At 43.3% G+C, this 19,980-nt stretch overlaps 1 protein-coding gene across 1 annotated transcript in view; it reads right to left on the minus strand.

Annotated features, from left to right (window-relative positions):
- LOC129816226 (partitioning defective 3 homolog B-like) overlaps positions 1-19,559 on the minus strand; it is an 86,056-nt gene extending 66,497 nt beyond the window's left edge. Inside the window, exon 1 of the mRNA XM_055870460.1 lies at positions 19,478-19,559. Within this exon, the coding sequence (XP_055726435.1) occupies positions 19,478-19,559 (82 nt within the window). The remainder of the gene's footprint in view (positions 1-19,477) is intronic.
- Positions 19,560-19,980: the final 421 nt, after the last annotated feature.

The raw sequence follows: 19,980 nt of genomic DNA on the forward strand, positions 1-19,980 counted from the left end.
TTTATTCCCTGTTCTCTGAGCCATCAATCTGGCCCTTTATTCCCTGTTCTCTGAGCCATCAATCTGGCCCTTTATTCCCTGTTCTCTGAGCCATCAATCTGGCCCTTTAGTCCCTGTTCTCTGAGCCATCAATCTGGCCCTTTATTCCCTGTTCTCTGAGCCATCAATATGGCCCTGTATTCCCTGTTCTCTGAGCCATCAATCTAGCCCTTTATTCCCTGTTCTCTGAGCCATCAATCTGGCCCTGTATTCCCTGTTCTCTGAGCCATCAATCTGGCCCTTTAGTCCCTGTTCTCTGAGCCATCAATCTGGCCCGTTATTCCCTGTTCTCTGAGCCATCAATCTGGCCCTGTATTCCCTGTTCTCTGAGCCATCAATCTGGCCCTTTATTCCCTGTTCTCTGAGCCATCAATCTGGCCCTTTATTCCCTGTTCTCTGAGCCATCAATCTGGCCCTTTATTCCCTGTTCTCTGAGCCATCAATCTGGCCCTTTATTCCCTGTTCTCTGAGCCATCAATCTGGCCCTTTATTCCCTGTTCTCTGAGCCATCATTCTGGCCCTTTAGTCCCTGTTCTCTGAGCCATCAATCTGGCCCTTTATTCCCTGTTCTCTGAGCCATCAATCTGGCCCTGTATTCCCTGTTCTCTGAGCGATCAATCTGGCCCTTTATTCCCTGTTCTCTGAGCCATCAATCTGGCCCTTTATTCCCTGTTCTCTGAGCCATCAATCTGGCCCTTTATTCCCTGTTCTCTGAGCCATCATTCTGGCCCTTTAGTCCCTGTTCTCTGAGCCATCAATCTGGCCCTTTATTCCCTGTTCTCTGAGCCATCAATCTGGCCCTTTAGTCCCTGTTCTCTGAGCCATCAATCTGGCCCTTTATTCCCTGTTCTCTGAGCCATCAATCTGGCCCTTCATTCCCTGTTCTCTGAGCCATCAATCTGGCCCTTTATTCCCTGTTCTCTGAGCCATCAATCTGGCCCTTTATTCCCTGTTCTCTGAGCCATCAATCTGGCCCTGTATTCCCTGTTCTCTGAGCCATCAATCTGGCCCTTTATTCCCTGTTCTCTGAGCCATCAATCTGGCCCTGTATTCCATGTTCTCTGAGCCATCAATCTGGCCCTTTAGTCCCTGTTCTCTGAGCCATCAATCTGGCCCTTTATTCCCTGTTCTCTGAGCCATCAATCTGGCCCTGTATTCCCTGTTCTCTGAGCCATCATTCTGGCCCTTTATTCCCTGTTCTCTGAGCCATCAATCTGGCCCTTTATTCCCTGTTCTCTGAGCCATCATTCTGGCCCTTTAGTCCCTGTTCTCTGAGGCATCAATCTGGCCCTTTATTCCCTGTTCTCTGAGCCATCAATCTGGCCCTGTATTCCCTGTTCTCTGAGCCATCAATCTGGCCCTTTAGTCCCTGTTCTCTGAGGCATCAATCTGGCCCTTTATTCCCTGTTCTCTGAGCCATCAATCTGGCCCTTTATTCCCTGTTCTCTGAGCCATCATTCTGGCCCTTTAGTCCCTGTTCTCTGAGCCATCAATCTGGCCCTTTATTCCCTGTTCTCTGAGCCATCAATCTGGCCCTTTAGTCCCTGTTCTCTGAGCCATCAATCTGGCCCTTTATTCCCTGTTCTCTGAGCCATCAATCTGGCCCTTCATTCCCTGTTCTCTGAGCCATCAATCTGGCCCTTTATTCCCTGTTCTCTGAGCCATCAATCTGGCCCTTTATTCCCTGTTCTCTGAGCCATCAATCTGGCCCTGTATTCCCTGTTCTCTGAGCCATCAATCTGGCCCTTTATTCCCTGTTCTCTGAGCCATCAATCTGGCCCTGTATTCCATGTTCTCTGAGCCATCAATCTGGCCCTTTAGTCCCTGTTCTCTGAGCCATCAATCTGGCCCTTTAGTCCCTGTTCTCTGAGCCATCAATCTGGCCCTGTATTCCCTGTTCTCTGAGCCATCATTCTGGCCCTTTATTCCCTGTTCTCTGAGCCATCAATCTGGCCCTTTAGTCCCTGTTCTCTGAGCTATCAATCTGGCCCTTTATTCCCTGTTCTCCGAGCCATCATTCTGGCCCTTTATTCCCTGTTCTCTGAGCCATCAGTCTGGCCCTTTAGTCCCTTTTCTCTGAGCCATCAATCTGGCCCTTTATTCCCTGTTCTCTGAGCCATCAATCTGGCCCTGTATTCCATGTTCTCTGAGCCATCAATCTGGCCCTTTAGTCCCTGTTCTGTGAGCCATCAATCTGGCCCTTTATTCCCTGTTCTCTGAGCCATCAATCTGGCCCTTTAGTCCCTGTTCTCTGAGCCATCAATCTGGCCCTTTTTTCCCTGTTCTCTGAGCCATCAATCTGGCCCTTTAGTCCCTGTTCTCTGAGCCATCAATCTGGCCCCGTATTCCCTGTTCTCTGAGCCATCAATCTGGCCCTTTAGTCCCTGTTCTCTGAGCCATCAGTCTGGCCCTTTATTCCCTGTTCTCTGAGCCATCAATCTGGCCCTTTATTCCCTGTTCTCTGAGCCATCAATCTGGCCCTTTATTTCCTGTTCTCTGAGCCATCAATCTGGCCCTTTATTCCCTGTTCTCTGAGCCATCAATCTGGCCCTTTAGTCCCTGTTCTCTGAGCCATCAATATGGCCCTTTATTCCCTGCTCTCTGAGCCATCAATCTGGCCCTTTATTCCCTGTTCTCTGAGCCATCAATCTGGCCCTGTATTCCCTGTTCTCTGAGCCATCATTCTGGCCCTTTAGTCCCTGTTCTCTGAGCCATCAATCTGGCCCTTTAGTCCCTGTTCTCTGAGCCATCAATCTGGCCCTTTATTCCCTGTTCTCTGAGCCATCAATCTGGCCCTTTATTCCCTGTTCTCTGAGCCATCAATCTGGCCCTTTATTCCCTTTTCTCTGAGCCATCAATCTGGCCCTTTATTCCCTGTTCTCTGAGCCATCAATCTGGCCCTTTATTCCCTGTTCTCTGAGCCATCAATCTGGCCCTTATTCCCTGTTCTCTGAGCCATCATTCTGGCCCTTTATTCCCTGTTCTCTGAGCCATCATTCTGGCCCTTTATTCCCTGTTCTCTGAGCCATCAATCTGGCCCTTTATTCCCTGTTCTCTGAGCCATCAATCTGGCCCTTTATTCCCTGTTCTCTGAGCCATCAATCTGGCCCTTTATTCCCTGTTCTCTGAGCCATCAATCTGGCCTTTTAGTCCCTGTTCTCTGAGCCATCAATCTGGCCCTTTAGTCCCTGTTCTCTGAGCCATCAATCTGGCCCTGTATTCCCTGTTCTCTGAGCCATCAATCTGGCCTTTATTCCCTGTTCTCTGGATCATCAATCTGGCCCTGTATTCCCTGTTCTCTGAGCCATCAATCTGGCCCTTTATTCCCTGTTCTCTGATTCATCAATCTGGCCCTTTAGTCCCTGTTCTCTGAGCCATCAATCTGGCCCTTTATTCCCTGTTCTCTGATTCATCAATCTGGCCCTTTAGTCCCTGTTCTCTGAGCCATCAATCTGGCCCTTTAGTCCCTGTTCTCTGAGTCATCAATCTGGCCCTGTATTCCCTGTTCTCTGAGCCATCAATCTGGCCCTTGACAGTAGAAAACTCGGTCCTCGAGACCCCAAGGGCACGTGTTGATAGTTGTCCTAACAATACACAGCTGATTAAAATAACCCACTAATCGATGTGGTGTTATGGCAAAAGCTGAAACGTGTTCCCATTGGGGTCCAGAGGACCGAGTTTGGGAAACGATGCAATATACTATACCATATAACGTATATAATATACAATATAACGTACACCGTATACCATATACAATATAACGTATACCATACACCGTATACCATTTACAAAATAACGTATACCGTATAACTACCGTATACCATATACCATATACCGTATACCATATAACTACCGTATACCACATACCATATACCGTATAGCATATAACTACCGTATACCACATACCATATACCGTATAGCATATAACTACCGTATACCAAATACCATATACCATATACCATATAATTACCGTATACCAAATACCGTATACCACATACCATATAACTACTGTATACCACATACCGTATACCATATAACTACCGTATACCACATACCGTATAGCATATACCATATAACTACCGTATACCATATACCACATACCACATACCATATACCATATAACTACCACATACAACATACCATATAACTACCGTATACCATATAACTACCGTATACCACATACCGCATACCATATAACTACCGTATACCATATACCGTATACCATATAACTACCGTATACCACATACCATATACCGTATACCATATAACTACCGTATACCATATACCACATACCACATACCATATACCGTATATTGTATACCACATACCACATACCGTATACCATATACCATATAACTACCGTATACCACATACCATATAACTACCGTATACCACATACCACATACCACATACCACATACTGTATACCACATAAGGTATACCACATACCACATAAGGTATACCACATACTGTATACCACATACCACATACCGTATAACTACCATATACCACATACCACATACCATATACCGTATAATGTGTACCACGTACCACGTACCGTATACCATAGCTATGGGCCACCAAGTAACACAGGATCATCTCACGTCTGTCCACACCTCCAACAGTGGAAAATTAGTTCATAAATAAAGAGTTTCACATGTATTGTCCCTCTCCTCTTTCCCTCGCTGACATGCTTCTATTGATCTTTGTTGGAGGACATTGTTGCTTGGTGAAATAGTTAGCTTGGGTTTCTAAGCTAATCAGAAGCCTAGCGTCTAGTGCTACAGTCTGAATGAGAGAGATAACGTGAGACATTCAGACCAAACTCATTCCCTGTAGAGAAGCCGTGTTAAAAGCACACCATGTTTCAGGACAGACAAAACCCTGCTCCGCTCTTCTGGTAACCCTCTGCCTCTCTCTGCCGCTGCCTCTGTCCCTCTCTCCGCCTGCCTCTGCCTCTCTCTGCCTCTCTCTGCCTCTGTCTCTCTCTCCGCCTGCCTCTTTTTCTCTCTCTCTCTGCCGCTGCCTCTGTCCCTCTCTCCGCCTGCCTCTGCCTCTCTCTGCCTCTGTCCCTCTCTCCGCCCGCCTCTGCCTCTCTCTGCCTCTGTCCCTCTCTCCGCCTGCCTCTGCCTCTCTCTGCCTCTCTCTCCGCCTGCCTCTGCCTCTCTCTGCCTCTGCCTCTGTCTCTCTCTCCGCCTGCCTCTTTTTCTCTCTCTCTCTGCCTATCTGTCTCTCTCTCCGCCTGCCTCTGCATCTCTCTCTGCCTATCTGTCTCTCTCTCCGCCTGCCTCTTTTTCTCTCTCTCTCTGCCTATCTGTCTCTCTCTCTGCCTGCCTCTGCCTCTCTCTGCCTATCTGCCTCTCTCTCCGCCTGCCTCTGCATCTCTCTCTGTCGCTGCCTCTGCCTCTCTTTCCGTATTCTGCCGCTGCCTCTCTCTCCCCACGGCACACATTCATTCCAAACAAATGGGGAACAGAAGTTGGAGAAGTGAATTGATACGGGCACGGCTGTGATGTCTTTAAAGCTGGTATTATTCATCAACACAGTATATCCTCAGAGGGCTGTTCAGAGAGAAAGAGACTCTAATATGTTCGACACGCACCGCAGAGCAACACAAATATTAATCGTGAAGACACAAAGCCTGGAGAGGAGAGCAGAGGAGAGGAGTGTGTGTGTGTGTGTGTGTGTGTGTGTGTGTGTGTGTGTGTGTGTGTGTGTGTGTGTGTGTGTGTGTGTGTGTGTGTGTGTGTGTGTGTGTGTGTGTGTGTGTGTGTGTGTGTGTGTGTGTGTGTGTGTGTGTGTGTGTGTGTGTGCGAGAGGAACTAGATCTGAGAAGAAAAGGGGGATATTGAAGCTATACAACAACACAACAGCAGTCCTCTGCTAGCCTCACTCAAACCCTATTGGAACAGGATGTAGAATAACTATTCACTCAAACCCTCTTAGAACAGGATGTAGAATAACTATTCACTCAAACCCTCTTAGAACAGGATGTAGAATAACTATTCACTCAAACCCTCTTGGAACAGAATGTGCAATCACTATTCACTCAAACCCTCTTGGAACAGGATGTGGAATCACTATTCACTCAAACCCTCTTGGAACAGGATGTGGAATCACTATTCACTCAAACCCTCTTGGAACAGGATGTGGAATAACTATTCACTCAAACCCTCTTAGAACAGGATGTGGAATCCCTCTTCAACAGCCACTTAGAATTGGATGAGATAGGATAATTGACTGGAGACTTGGCCACAGAGTGGGACTAAATGTCAACCTAAATATGTAGGATTTTAAATTGAGCATTTGAGTTTGCTGCAACAGGAAAATAATAATGCAGTAATAGGAAATGTTAACCAAGTGGGATTATAATTAATGGATATTTGGGTTGATACATTTTTTTGTTAGGGCAAATCAAGTCTGACATTACAGATTGGAAATTACAAATTTTAGAAGCCTTTTTTAAAACTCAAATACATTACAACTTCGTATTTCCTGAAGGACACTTTCTCTACTGTGCTTATGTGTACAGTAGCCTATGTAGTCTAAAAGGGAATTTGTATACCACACTGATCATGTACGCTGTACATATAATGTACATAAAAAAACAACTACGTTTTAAGTGAGAAGTAGGCGTTGATCTGAAGTTGAAAAAGAAAGGAAATTCACATGAGCACCACAATGGCTACTCCACCCCCCATGCTCTACCAAGGTTTTACAGCACCACAATGCCTACTCCACCCATGCTCTACCAAGGTTTTACAGCACCACAATGCCTACTCCACCCATGCTGTACCAAGGTTTTACAGCACCACAATGCCTACTCCACCCATGCTCTACCAAGGTTTTACACCACCACAATGCCTACTCCACCCATGCTCTACCAAGGTTTTCCAGCACCACAATGCTTATTCCACCCATGCTCCACCAAGGTTATACAGCACCACAATGCCTATTCCACCCATGCTCTACCAAGGTTTTACAGCACCACAATGCCTCCTCCACCCATGCTCTACCAAGGTTTTACAGCACCACAATGCCTCCTCCACCCATGCTCCACCAAGGTTTTACAGCACCACAATCCCTACTCCACCCATGCTCCACCCAGAACCCCCTCCATTGTTTTTTTACTTCCCACTAAGGGGATCTACGCTGACATCATTCTCTTCCGGTCTTGATTTCAATGTCAACAGACGGGACTCCCTAAAAACACTCCACTTCGATACAAATGACTTTTGACTGGTACTGTATGTCTATGTTTGGTTTAGATTTGGATCGGACCGGACGGGACCAAATCTGAACCAATCATACACATCAATGGTTCACAAGTTTGAACAGATGTACAGTACAGTTGAGTATTGGTTCTCAAACCTTTCCATGTGGACTCCAAGCATTTCCATGTAAATGATCTGTTCCACATTCGCTAATCCTTAAAACCTGTTGAGGCTAGGGGGTGCTGTTGTCACTATTTATGTAAATCGTGTAATTTTTGAAACGGCTTCCTACTAAATTCTTGATCGTACAATATGCATATTATTATTATTATTGGATAGAAAACAGTCTATAGCTTCTATAGCCGTTGAAATTTTGTCTCTGAGTGGAACAGAACTCATTCTACAGCAATTTCCCTGACATGGAGTCAGATTTCACACATTTTGGCCCCTGATCTGGAGTCAGTTTAAAGGCCACTGTTATTGCTATGAGCATACAGACACTGCTTACGTCTTCCCCTGGATGCCTTTACGTGATGACGATTTGAATGGTATCGTTTGCGCAATCACAGCCCCTATAAAACAAAAACACGTGTAGGTAGGAACTCTTTTCCAGATGCGTCTTGCGCGCGGTGGACACCGACCTGCACTTTTTCCAAGCACTAGTGAAGCAAGTTATATTTCTCCGGTCATGTTTCTACTCGTTATAGGAGTTAAAAACATCATAAGGTAGTTAATTTAAACCGTTTTATAGCAATTTATTTCCGTTTAGTGCGATTTTGGGACATTTATTTCTGAGACACTGTGAATCTCTGGGCACGGTTCCAGTTCATGCCGAACGCAATGGGCATTTCTACATGGCAAGAGGACAGCTTTCGACCAAAAGACGATTAGACCCAAGAAAGGATTCTTTGCCCAAGATTCTGATGGAAGAACAGCTCAAAGTAGGAACAGTTTATTATGATAAATCGTGTTTCTGTCGAGACATGTTAACCTGTCTAGGATCAGCGTGGCGCTAGCGGCACACCCCCCCCCCCCCACTGAAAAACCAGTGCCGCGAAATTCAAAAAAAATATTTTTTTAAAATATTTAACTTTCACACATTAAAGTCCAATACAGCTAATGAAAGACACAGATCTTATGAATCCAGTCAACATTTCCGATTTTTAAAATGTTTTACAGGGAAGACACAATATGTAAAGATGTACATCTATTACCTAAAAACACATTAGCATATTCCACCATCTTTTATTTGTCCACCAACACCAGTAGCCATCACCAATTCGGCTAAACTAAGATATTTATAGCCCCTAACCAACAAAAAAACTCATTAGATGACAGTCTGATAACATATTTATGGTATGGGATAGGTTTTGTTAGAAAAAAGTGCATATTTCAGGTATATGGCATAGTTTACAATTGCACCCACCATCACAAATGGACTAGAATAATTACAATGAGCAACGTGTTTACCTAACTACTAATCATCAAACATTTCGTAAAAATACACAGCATACACGAATCGAAAGACACAGATCCTGTGAATACAGACAATATTTCAGATTTTCTAAGTGTCTTACAGCGAAAACACAATAAATCGTTATATTAGCGTAGCACATAGCACATAGCAGCCCAGCATTGATTCTAGCCAAAGTGAGCGATAAAAGTCAACATCGCCAAAAGATATTAATTTTTTCACTAACCTTCTCAGAATTCTTCCGATGACACTCCTGTAACATCACATTACAACATGCATATACAGTTTGATCGAAAATGTTTATATTTAGCCACCAAAATCATGGTTAGACAATGTGAAATGTAGACAAGCTGGTAAAGAAAACGTCCTTGCGCCACTTAGACAGTGATCTACTCTTATACATAAATACTCATAAACGTGACTAAAAAATATAGGGTGGACAGGGATTGATAGACAATTTAATTCTTAATACAATTGCGTTATTACATTTTTTAATTTATCCTTACTTTTCAATACAGTTTGCGCCAAGCGAAGCTACGTCAAAAAACATGGCGTCCTAAGCCACTAAAATGTTTCGACAGAAACACGATTTATCATAATAAAAATGTCCTACCTTGAGCTGTTCTTCCATCAGTATCTTGGGCAAAGGATCCTTTCTTGGGAGAAATCGTCTTTTGGTGGAAAGCTGTCCTCTTGCCATGTGGAAATGTCAACTACGTTCGGGATGAACTGAAAAGCGTTCCCAACTTTTCACATCGTTGCAAAAATAAATGTCCCAAAATCGCACTAAACGGATATAAATTGCTATAAAACGCTTTAAATTAACTACTTTGTGATGTTTGTAACTCCTATAACGAGTGAAAAGATGACCGGAGAAATATAACAGGCTAAACTAATGCTTGGAACAGGAGAGGGTCGGTGTCTTCCACGCGCGTTACGCAGCAAGAAAAGACTTGCTAGCTAAAGGTTTTTTTCATTTGTAGTGCCTGTGAACGAGCAATCGAGCCCGTTGGAATCGTCATCACGTAAAGGCATCCAGGGGAAGACGTAAGAAGTGTCCGTATAGTCATAGCAACGACAGTGCCCGTTTAAATGACTTCAGAAAAGTGGCCAACGTTTCTCAAATCTGACTCCATGTCAGGGAAATTGCTGTAGAATGGGCTCTGTTCCACTTAGAGACAAAATTTCAACTCCTATAGAAACTATAGACTGTTTTCTATCCAATAATAATAATAATATGCATATTGTACGATCAAGGATTTTGTGGGAAGCCGTTTAAAAAATTAGCCACATTAGCATAAATAGTCTAAACAGCGCCCCCATCCCCAACAGGTTAATCGCTTAGGACGCCATCTTGTTTGACGTAGCTTCGCTTGGCGCAAACTGTATTGAAAAGTAAGGATAATTTAAAAAATGTAAATCAGCGATTGTATTAAGAATTAAATTGTCTATCAATCGCTGTCCACCCTATATTTTTTTGTCACGTTTATGAGTAATTATGTATACGGCAAGATCACTGTCTAATATGGCGCACGACATTGTCTGACCAGCTGGGCAACTTTTGTCATTGTCTAACCATGATTTTGGTGGCTAAATATGCACATTTTCGAACAAACTGTATATGGATTGTGTAATATGATGTTACAGGAGTGTCATCGGAAGAATTCTGAGAAGGTTAGTGAAAAAATTAATATATTTTGGCGATGTTTACGTTATCGCTCTCTTTGGCTAGAATCAATGCTCTGGTAACGTTTGCATATGTGGTATGCTAATATAACGATTTATTGTGTTTTTGCTGTAAGACACTTAGAAAATCTGAAATATTGTCTGTATTCACAGGATCTGTGTCTTTCGATTAGTGTATGCTGTGTATTTTTACGAAATGTTTGATGATTAGTAACTAGGTAAACACGTTGCTCTATGTATTTATTCTAGTCCATTTGTGACGGTGGGTGCAATTGTAAACTATGACATCTACCTGAAATATGCACATTTTTCTAACAAAACCTATCCTATACCATAAATATGTTATCAGACTGTCATCTGATGAGTTTTTTTCTTGGTTAGTGGCTATCAATATCTTAGTTTAGCCGAATTGGTGATAGCTACTGGTGTTGGTGGACAAATAAAAGATGGTGTCTTATGCTAATGAGTTTAGCTAATAGATTTATATCTTTACATATTGTGTCTTCCCTGTAAAACATTTTAAAAATCGGACATGTTGGCTGGATTCACACGATCTGTGTCTTTCATTAGCTGTATTGGACTTTAATGTGTGAAAGTTAAATATTTAAAAAAAAAATATTTTTTTAATTTCGCGCTCTGCCTTTTCAGTGGAATATGGGGGGGGGTGTGCCGCTAGCGGCACCCCAGTCCTAGACAGGTTAAGCTCTTGAATAGCAAGTTCAGTGAAACATCTGAGGGGGGCCCCGTGGTTTCAGAACCATTGCAGCAGAGCACAGCAGAATGAAGTGCATTACAGTACAGTACAGTAAAAGTATTTTCACAATTCAAATCAGAACCGAAAATTTACCTGATTTCAACATCCGGAAAATATCTATTTACAACGTCCAGAAACGGCATCTTTTAAACTTCCATAAAAAAACGTATTTTCATTTTTGATTCAGAACCTAAAATTAACCTAACTTCAACGTCTGAAAAATATGTCTTTAGACTTCATTCTACTTACAGAGTTCAGATTTTTTGAGAAAAGTAACTTAACACTGTGGATCAGTCAGTGCAAAAGTAACTTAACACTGTGGATCAGTCAGTGCAAAAGTAACTTAACACTGTGGATCACTCAGTGCAAAAGTAACCTATCACTGTGGATCAGTCAGTGCAAAAGTAACTTAACACTGTGGATCAGTCAGTGCAAAAGTAACTTAACACTGTGGATCACTCAGTGCAAAAGTAACTTAACACTGTGGATCACTCAGTGCAAATGTTGCTAAAAAATGGCATGAATAAAATTGCATTGACATTTCAATGGTGTTTTAATGCATCTTAAAGGTAAAGGGCTGGAATTTGAATTTGATGCTTGGACAATGCCGTGTCTGTCTCGTGTGTTTATCTAGCTAGCTAGCTAGCATATGTACACGCACTGCAATGCACAGCCGAAACGCTAATTGCACGTGCATTGGTCAGGTTTGGATTCAACAGCTAACTAGCTAACTGTTTATTAAACAAGACAATTTGTTTTATCAGTACAGCTTGTGTTGTGAGAGGCTGGTCTTGGTTGAGGCAATATAAGCTAGCTAGCAGTGTTTGTGCTAAAACTGACATTTGGCTGCACACATAACTAGCTATCTAGACAGTTTGATTGTCGATCATGTCGGAGTAGCTAGATGAGCAATGCCCATTGCATGTATTATAAGATAGCAGCATGGCAGTTTCCCAACGTTTGTTGGTGACTATGAACTTACCTTATCTAGGTAGCTATGCTTTATGGAATAATTTAGCTATCTAGGATATTCGTTTTTTTGTTGATTAATTTGACTATTAAAAAAAAAACACCACACATAAAACTTGAAAAAGCCGTACATACACATGAGTTAAATCATGGAGGAGAACACAAAATGTTTTATTTTATTTAACCTTTATTTAACCAGGTAAAACCCATTGAGGTTAAAAACCTCTTTTGCGAGGGTGACCTGGCAAGAAGGCATAACAGGGAAATAGCAGCTTGTCCATAAAACATTACAGAAAAACAAAAAAGTCTGATGTATTTCCTTTGTTAAATCATGGAGGATAACACACAGTCTGGGACTTATTTCCATTGTGGTCCTCTTGAAACAAGATAGCTAAGTAATATTTAACACGGTTGAACATGTATTGTCAACATTCAGTTGTGGTACACAGTTACGGTACAGTATAGTCTCGTTGGCTTGTAGCTACTGGCTAGCTAACTTTCTATAATATCAGCTAAGGTACTTTCGCTAGCTTATTTGTTTGTGCTGTGATTTAGTTTAGACAGATGATTAGTTTCCTTTGCTTGTAGCTTGCTTCTCATCCTACTGGTGTTAGCTACCTAGCTACAGCTGCTAGCCTGCTAATAGCTAGCTGCTGCTGTTGCACAGCAACCGAGTTACTGGTCCTGGTTTTACAACTTTTAGGCTGAAACGACGTTAGCATCGTCAGAAATATTACAAAAAGGGAGCGAATCGTTGGTTCTTAATGGACAGAAATGAGCATGTGAGAGCAATACATTATTCATTTAATAAAAACTGCTGCAACTACAAATTTTAGTCCAATGGTCACTTTATGGATGCTGTATTCTCTTTTTAATCTGACATCTAGAATTTCAGCAGGGTAGGTCGACAGAAAATACTCTGAAAACTCAATTGCTAACGACCCTGTTAAAAAAATCCAGTCTGTGGTTCTCAGTAACCAGACAGCTCGTTATCAAGGGCGAGGGAAAGTTATGTGAACTTCATCGACATTGGATATGATGGTAGGGAGATTTTATTCCAGTTAATGCATACTATAGTCTCGCCGACCGACCAACTATAGTATAATCTGTGTTCTGCTGAGGGCTGTGAGTACCTTGCTACCGACCGTCACTACTCTGTAGTATAATCTGTGTCCTGCTGAGGGCTGTGAGTACCTTGCTACCGTCCGTCACTACTCTGTAGTATAACCTGTGTCCTGCTGAGGGCTGTGAGTACCTTGCTACCGTCCATCACTACTCTGTAGTATAACCTGTGTCCTGCTGAGGGCTGTGAGTACCTTGCTTCCACCCGTCACTACTCTATAGTATAATCTGTGTCCTGCTGAGGGCTGTGAGTACCGTGCTACCGCCCGTCACTACTCTGTATATAACCTGTGTCCTGCTGAGGGCTGTGAGTACCTTGCTACCGTCCGTCACCACTCTGTAGACACTATAGTACAGAACTAATCCTCTTCTCCAATAACCTAACAAAGAGCAGAATGTCTCCCACAGCTAACAGTTAGCACTAAACAAGGACATTACAGTATGATAGGGGAACAAGGGAGGTACAGTTGATACAGTATGATAGGGGAACAAGGGAGGTACAGTTGATAAAGTATGACAGGGGAACAAGGGAGGTACAGTTGATACAGTAAGACAGGGGAACAAGGGAGGTACAGTTGCTACAGTATGACAGGGGAACAAGGGAGGTACAGTTGCTAGGACAGCAGCAGTCAGGTCCTGAACTAGAGAAGTTTACACTCACATCATACACACATCCCTGTCCTATTGACTCAGCTGGGATGCCACTTTCACTGTGTGTGTGTGTGTGTGTGTGTGTGTGTGTGTGTGTGTGTGTGTGTGTGTGTGTGGGTGTGTGGGTGAGTCAGTGTGTGTGTGTGTTGTGTCAATGTGTGTGTGTGTGTGGGTGAGTCAGTGTGTGTGTGTCAATGTGTGTGTGTGTGTGTGTGTGTGTGTGTGTGTGTGTGTGTGTGTGTGTGTGTGTGTGTGTGTGTGTGTGTGTGTGTGTGTGTGTGTGTGTGTGTGTGTGTGTGTGTGTGTGTGTGTGTGTGTGTGTGTGTGTACGCTGTCTGTCGGTGTGTGTTTGTGTGTGTGTGTGTGTGTGTGTGTACGCTGTCTGTCGGTGTGTGTGTGTGTGTGTGTTTGTGTGTGTGTGTGTTTGTGTGTGTGTACGCTATCTGTCGGTGTGTGTGTGTGTGTGTGTGTTTGTGTGTGTGTGTGTTTGTGTGTGTGTACGCTATCTGTCGGTGTGTGTGTGTGTGTGTTTGTGTGTGTGTGTGTGTGTGTCTGTGTCAGTGTGTGTGTGTTGTGTATTATTCTGGGGGCTGTGTTCCCTCTGCTACTTCAGTGTAATGAGAGATGTTGTCTCTGCCACGTGTCTTTGATCTGTCCTCTCTCTCTCAGGAAGACCAATTAAGACTCGTCAACACCTCTTCCACCTCCCAGAACAGGACGACACTACATAACATCCTGGCCTCTGTGCACTGGGGGGGGGGGGGGGGGGGGTATGCTGTGGGCTATTAGGTTAAACAGTAGGGGCGGCAGCGTAGCCTACTGGTTAGAGTGTAGGGGCGGCAGGTAGTCTAGTGGTTAGAGTGTAGGGGCGGCAGCGTAGCCTAGTGGTTAGAGTGTAGGGGCGGCAGCGTAGCCTAGTGGTTAGAGTGTAGGGGCGGCAGCGTAGCCTAGTGGTTAGAGTGTAGGGGCGGCAGCGTAGCCTAGTGGTTAGAGTGTAGGGGCGGCAGCGTAGCCTAGTGGTTAGAGTGTAGGGGCGGCAGCGTAGCCTAGTGGTTAGAGTGTAGGGGCGGCAGCGTAGCCTAGTGGTTAGAGTGTAGGGGCGGCAGCGTAGCCCAGTGGTTCGAGTGTAGGGGCGGCAGCGTAGCCTAGTGGTTAGAGCATTGGACTAGTAACCGAAAGGTTACAAGAACAGATCCCCGAGCTGTCAAGGTACAAATCTGTCATTCTGCCCCTGAACAAGGCAGTTAACCCACTGTTCCTAGGCCGTCATTGTAAATAAGAATTTGTTCTTAACTGACTTGCCTAGTTAAATAAATACAAAATCAGACTCTTAGCCTCCCATTCTAACCACCTCTCGCCAACTTGCTATTCATGTTACCTGATGAAATTGCTGTACAATATGATTTTGTTGCCAACTGATGGCACATTCAAATGTCATAAATTAACACTGCAGAGCTCTCCCCTGTCCTCTGCCGTGCCTTGATTGTATTACTGCTGATGATATCTGGAAATGTGCTTGTACACCCTGACCCATCTACTGTTGCTAGCCCCAATTCTGACTTGTGCTCTGATATCTGCTTCACTGATTTCTGCTCTCGTAAAAGCCTGGGTTTTCTGCACGTTAACACTAGAAGCTTATTACCTAAAATGGATAAATTGAAAGTGTAGGTTCACAGCTCCAATTCAGATGTGTTGGTCATTACTGAGATGTGGTTAAGGAAGAGTGTTTTGAATACTGATGTTAACCTTTCTTGTTATAACCTTTTTCCAAAGGTGGAGGAGTGGCAATCTTTACCAAGGATCACCTTCAGTGATCAGGTTGTCTCCACCAAGTCTGTTCCCAAACAATTTGATTTGCTGGTTTTAAGCATTAAACTTTCAAACAGCTCTTTGTTGACTGTTGCTGTGTGTTATCGTCCTCCATCAGCACCGGCCTGTACCCTACCTGCACTAAGCTCTCTCCTGGCCCCTTACACTAAGTCTGAATTTGTCCTGCTAGGCGACCTAAACTGGGACATGCTTAAACCACCTGGCCAAGTCCTAAAGCAATGGGACTCCCTAAATCTTTCTCTGATTATTACCAATCCCACTCCAAACACACAGAACATGCTTCTTCTTGATGTTATCCTCACAAATAATCCTGATAGGTATCAGTCTGGTGTTTTCTGTAATGACCTTAGCGATCACTGTTTTACAGCCTGTGTTCGTAATGGCTGCTCAGTGAAACGACGTGTCCGGATCTGTCATAGACGCTTGCAAAAAAGGAGCAGTTTTCTCTCTGTGGGTCTAACCCCAAGAAGTTCTGGAAAACGGTTAAAGACCTGGAGAATAAACCCTCCTCACAGCTGCCCATGTCCCTTAATGATGATGATGTGGTTGTTACTGACAAGAAGCACATGGCTGAGCTCTTTAATCACCACTTCATTAAATCAGGATTCCTATTTGACTCAGCCATGCCTCCTTGCCCGTCCAACATTTCCTCATCTTCCACCCCTTCTAATGCGTCTATCCCTGATGCTTCTCCCTCGTTTTCCCCTGCACCGCTCCAAAGTTTCTCACTGAGTCCGAGGTGCTAAAGGAACTCCTGAAACTTGACCCCCCAAAAACATCTTGGTCAGATGGTTTAGACCCTTTCTTCTTTAAGGTTGTTGCCCTTATCATCTCCAAGCCTATCTCTGACCTGTTTAACCTGTCTCTCCTTTCTGGGGAGGTTCTCATGGCTTGGAAGGCAGCCACGGTTTGTCCTACATTTAAAGTGGGAGATCAAGCTGATCCTAACTGTTATAGGCCTATTTCTATGTTGTCCTGTTTATCAAAAGTGTTGGAAAACGTGTCAATAATAAACTGACTGGCTGTCTTGATGTCTATAGTATTCTCTCTGGTATGCAATCTGCTTTCTACTCAGGTTATGGATGTGTGACTGCAACCAAGGTCCTCAATGATGTCACCAATGACCTTGATTCTAAGCAATGTTGAGCTGCTATTTTTATTTACTTGGCCAAAGCTTTTGATACGATAGACCAGTGGTTCACAAATTTGCATAGTCCCGTACCCCTTCAAACATTCAACCTCCAGCTGTACCCCCTCTAGCACCAGGGTCAGCGCACTCTCAAATGTTGTTTTTTGCCATCATTGTAAGCATGCCACACACACACTATACGATACATTTATTATACATAATAATGAGTGTGAGTTTTTGTCACAACCCGGCTTGTGGGAAGTGACAAAGAGCTCTCAAATAATAATAATATAATAATAATCAATAATTTTGCTCTTTATTTAACCCTCTTACATATAAAACCGTATTTGTTCATCGCAGCCCTTTCCAGAAATCTGGCAGTGACTTCTGATTAAATTCAATTTTCACAGAACCGCTTGTTGCAATTTTGATGAGGCTCTCTTGTTCAGATATCGGTAAGTGGACTGGAGGCAGGGCAAGAAACGGATCCAGTTGTTTGTGTCGTCCGTTTTGGGAAAGTACCTGCGGAATTGTGCACCCAACTCACTCAGGTGCTTCGCTATTTCACATTTGACATTGTCCGTAAGCTTGAGTTCATTTGCACACAAAAAAAATCATACAATGATGGAAAGACCTGTGTGTTGTCCTTGTTAATGCAGACAGAAAAGTTTGAGTTTATTATATTTTTACAGGGACACATTAATCAACGTTTCAGTAAAAGTGCCGGTTTTAGCCAGCCGGCTAATTTTCAACCGCAGTCCCTAACTTGAGAGATAGAGCTCCAACTTCTTAATCATAGCCTCAATTTTGTCCCGCACATTGAATATAGTTACGGAGAGTCCCTGTAATCCTAGATTCAGATCATTCAGGCGAGAAAAAACATCACCGAGACAGTCGTGTGAGAAACGGGTCATTATGCAAGCGGTCAGACAAGTGCAAATTATGGTCAGTAAAGAAAACTCTAAGATCGTCTCTCAATTCAAAAGAACTGTGTTAATACTTTGCCCCTTGATATAACCAGCTTCTGTATGTTGTAAAAGCGTTACACGGTCGCTGCCCATATCTTTGCGTAATGCAGAAAATACACAAGAGTTCAGGGACCTTGCTGTAACAAAGTTAACCAGTTTCACTGCAGTGTCCAAAACATATTTCAAGCTGTCAGGCATTCCTTTGGCAGCAAGAGCCTCTTGGTTGATGCTGCAGTTCTACCCAAGTGGCGTCGAGAGCAACAGCTTGCACATGCGTTACCACTCCACTATGTCTCCCAGTCATGGCGTTACCACTCCACTATGTCTCCCTGTCATGGCGTTACCACTCCACTATGTCTCCCTGTCATGGCTTTAGCGCCATCAGTACAGATACCAACACATCTTGACCACCAAAGTCCATTTGATGTCACAAAGCTGTCCAGTACTTTAAAAAATATCCTCTCCTGTTGTCCTGGTTTCCAGTGGTTTGCAGAAGAGGTTGTCCTCCTTAATTGACCCACCATAAACGTAACGGACATATACCGGGAGCTGTGCCACGTCTGTTGACTCATCCAGCTGTAACACATTTAATTCACTGGCTTGTATGCAAAGCAGTAATTGTTTAAAAAAATATCTCCTGCCATGTCACTATATTTAAAAAAATATATAATACTTTTATCCTAGCCCCGTTCCTGCAAGAGGCATTTTGCCAGGCCATCATTGTAAATACGAATTTGTTCTTAACTGACTTTCATTGGGAAAAAAAGGTAAAATAATTATATATTTTTAATTAAATCACGGAGACATGTTAATTAAGTGTTGGAAGGGGAAATGATGTTAATTAAGTGTTGGAAGGGGAAATGATGTTAATTAAGTGTTGGAAGGGGAAATGATGTTAATTAAGTGTTGGAAGGGGAAATGATGTTAATTAAGTGTTGGAAGGGGAAATGATGTTAATTAAGTGTTGGAAGGGGAAATGATGTTAATTAAGTGTTGGAAGGGGAAATGATGTTAATTAAGTGTTGGAAGGGGAAATGATGTTAATTAAGTGTTGGAAGGGGAAATGATGTTAATTAAGTGTTGGAAGGGGAAATGATGTTAATTAAGTGTTGGAAGGGGAAATGATGTTAATTAAGTGTTGGAAGGGGAAATGATGTTAATTAAGTGTTGGAAGGGGAAATGATGTTAATTAAGTGTTGGAAGGGGAAATGATGTTAATTAAGTGTTGGAAGGGGAAATGATGTTAATTAAGTGTTGGAAGGGGAAATGATGTTAATTAAGTGTTGGAAGGGGAAATGATGTTAATTAAGTGTTGGAAGGGGAAATGATGTTAATTAAGTGTTGGAAGGGGAAATGATGTTAATTAAGTGTTGGAAGGGGAAATGATGTTAATTAAGTGTTGGAAGGGGAAATGATGTTAATTAAGTGTTGGAAGGGGAAATGATGTTAATTAAGTGTTGGAAGGGGAAATGATGTTAATTAAGTGTTGGAAGGGGAAATGATGTTAATTAAGTGTTGGAAGGGGAAATGATGTTAATTAAGTGTTGGAAGGGGAAATGATTGAGAAGGTGAGAGGGATGGTCAGAGTGTGTGCCTCTGAGCCTGTATAAGTGTGTTTGTGTGTGTTTCTCTGATACCTTACCATCATCCTCGTCAGCTGGTCCATCGTTGGACTTATCGATGGCGGCCCTGAAGCTCTCGTTGCAGCCCCGCCCCCTGACCATGTGTGGGCGTTGCCTACGGAATGGGAGGAGAAGAGAAACAGCAATAGCTGTCTACTAACTCTGTCAGAGGGCTCGGATGGGGATAGGAGACATTGTTAGTGGACAGAGAGGAGATATATAAGGTTAGTGGAGAATGAAAGAGACAGAATGGGCACATGAGAGACAGAGGAGAAGACAGGAGAGAGAGAGGAGAGAGAGAAGAGAGACAGGAGACAGGAGAGAGAGGAGAGAGAGGAGAGAGAGGAAAGAGAGGAGAGAGAGAGGAGACAGGAGATAGGAGACAGGAGAGAGGAGAGAGAGAGAGGAGAGAGGAAAGAGAGGAGAGAGAGAGGAGAGAGGAGATAGGAGTGAGAGAGGAGAGATGCAGGGTGTATTAGCTTATGGGGCATAATGTCGGTCTTAAGAATGTCTTTTACTGTCT

Source organism: Salvelinus fontinalis, chromosome 19 (assembly GCF_029448725.1).
Source record: "Salvelinus fontinalis isolate EN_2023a chromosome 19, ASM2944872v1, whole genome shotgun sequence".
NCBI lineage: Eukaryota > Metazoa > Chordata > Actinopteri > Salmoniformes > Salmonidae > Salvelinus > Salvelinus fontinalis.